This window comes from Camellia sinensis, chromosome 6, assembly GCF_055761805.1.
Source record: "Camellia sinensis isolate YWXY chromosome 6, ASM5576180v1, whole genome shotgun sequence".
In the NCBI taxonomy this organism is placed as follows: domain Eukaryota; kingdom Viridiplantae; phylum Streptophyta; class Magnoliopsida; order Ericales; family Theaceae; genus Camellia; species Camellia sinensis.
In genome coordinates, this window is record NC_138966.1 from 105,871,398 (window position 1) to 105,873,295 (window position 1,898).

The window sequence follows — 1,898 nt, forward strand, 5'->3', positions numbered from 1 at the left end:
CTGGCGACCATAAAGGAAAAGGATGTGAAGAAGTTTGTTTGGTAAAATGTTATCACTCGCTTCGGTATACCCAAGGCCCTCATCTCAGATAATGGCACTCAATTCGATGGGAAACTCTTTCGTGGATTTTGCGAAGAGCTGAAGATCGAATTCTATAATTCAACCCTGGCCTATCCTCAGTCAAATGGTCAAGCAGAGGCCTCAAACAAGACCATCCTGGACGGGCTGAAGAAGCGGCTTGAGAAGGCCAAGGGGAAGTGGGTTGAAGAACTCCTTAACGTACTTTGGGCGTACCGCACTACGCCAAGACGGTCGACCGGAGAGACTCCGTTTGCCTTGGCCTATGGCATGGAAGCCGTTATCCCACTGGAAATTGGCATGCCAACCATCCGGTCCGAAAGCTTCCAGCCAGATTTGAACAATGAAGCAGTGGCATTGGAGCTAGACCTTGCCGAGGAAAGGAGAGAGCGGGCCCTAATCCACATAGCGGCCTATCAGCAAGAACTCTCCAAGAAATACAACAAGGCTGTGCACCCCAGGCTGTTCAAGATCGGGGACGGGGTCTTACGAAAAGTGCTGGGCAACACGGTGGTCCCTGGCGAAGGAAAGCTCGGTGCAAATTGGGAAGGACCATACAAGGTGACTGGTCTCGCTGGCAAATGGGCATACCATCTGGAAGATTTAGATGGCAAAGCTGTCCCCAGACCGTGGAATGCAACCACCCTTAAGATCTTTTACTTTTAAAATGTAATTGCTTAGCTTTCTAGACCTTTAGCCTTTTGGCATTTGATGTAAAGATAGCACTGCTTTTTGTAATGAAAAATAGCCCTCTTGTTGTTTTGTATCGCATCTTTCTATACAATGACACCGCAAGGATACAAGGCCACTGTGGATGCTAGGGGCAAAGGGCTGACCTGAATGGGACCGGACTAATCTTCTCTCACCGGTATAGAAGCGGACCGCACCAATAGTGGTGTATTATTGTCCAACGAAATGATTGGTGTATGGAACAATTCACGTAAGGGCCGGGCTGGTTTTTCGCTTGCCCAATTGGGATGTTGGCGTCATGACCAACCTAAATGAAATATTGGTGTTTTGCCCAATGTTAAGGCCGAGCTGATTCTGCTCGGCCAAAATGAAATGTTGGTGTTGTCCAACAAATATAGCCGAGCTGACTTTGCTCGGCCAAACGTTATGTTGGTGCCTTGTCCAACTTACAAGAGGCCGAGCTGACTTCGCTTGGAGAAAGGAAATGTTGGCGTTCTATCCAACTCCATGTCGGAATATTGGTGGAAGTGGAATAACTGAGATTTGTCCAACTTCCTTTAGGGCCGAGCTGATTTTTGCCCGCCCAAATAAAAGACTTGAAGTGTTGTCAAAGCCAGAACAGCAGTGGTAATTTTTGCTCGGCCGAATGAAAATTTTTGGGTTCATTCAAAAAAAAAAAAAAAACCGAGCTGAGAGTAGCCGCGAACATTTAAATTGAAGAAATTCTGAAGCTTGCCATATTGCGCGGCCAGCCGGCCTATCAGTTATGGTACATTAAAGTTTGAATCAAGACATTTTGCACGTTGCAACCGAACAAAAAGAGAAGATCAGCGGGCAAAAAGTTAAAATTTCATTGATTGAGGAAATTGCATTACAATTGTGGGGCCCTAGCCCGGTTACATTAAACAAAGAAAGAAAAGAAACGAAAACAAAGCAGCAAATAGGAGGGGGCATTTCAATCCAATTCCAGGTCAACCGTTTGCTCGGCGACCTCCACAGTCTGCTTGGCAACCTCCGCAGTGTGCTCGGGCAAGCCTTCTTCTGACTCATCATCCGCGTCCTCCACCGCGACAACCTCCCGATCGGCTACTTGATCTTCGGCATCCTGAGATGCTTTAGGAGAAGTTTGC

The 1,898-nt window shown here is 47.2% G+C and overlaps 1 protein-coding gene across 1 annotated transcript; it reads left to right on the forward strand.

The window, feature by feature from the left end:
- The first annotated feature begins 348 nt into the window (after positions 1–348).
- On the forward strand, positions 349–744 carry LOC145793471 (uncharacterized). Its single transcript, XM_082876302.1, has one exon. It carries the CDS (start codon positions 349–351, stop codon positions 742–744), a length of 396 nt encoding a protein of 131 aa, XP_082732428.1.
- Positions 745–1,898: the final 1,154 nt, after the last annotated feature.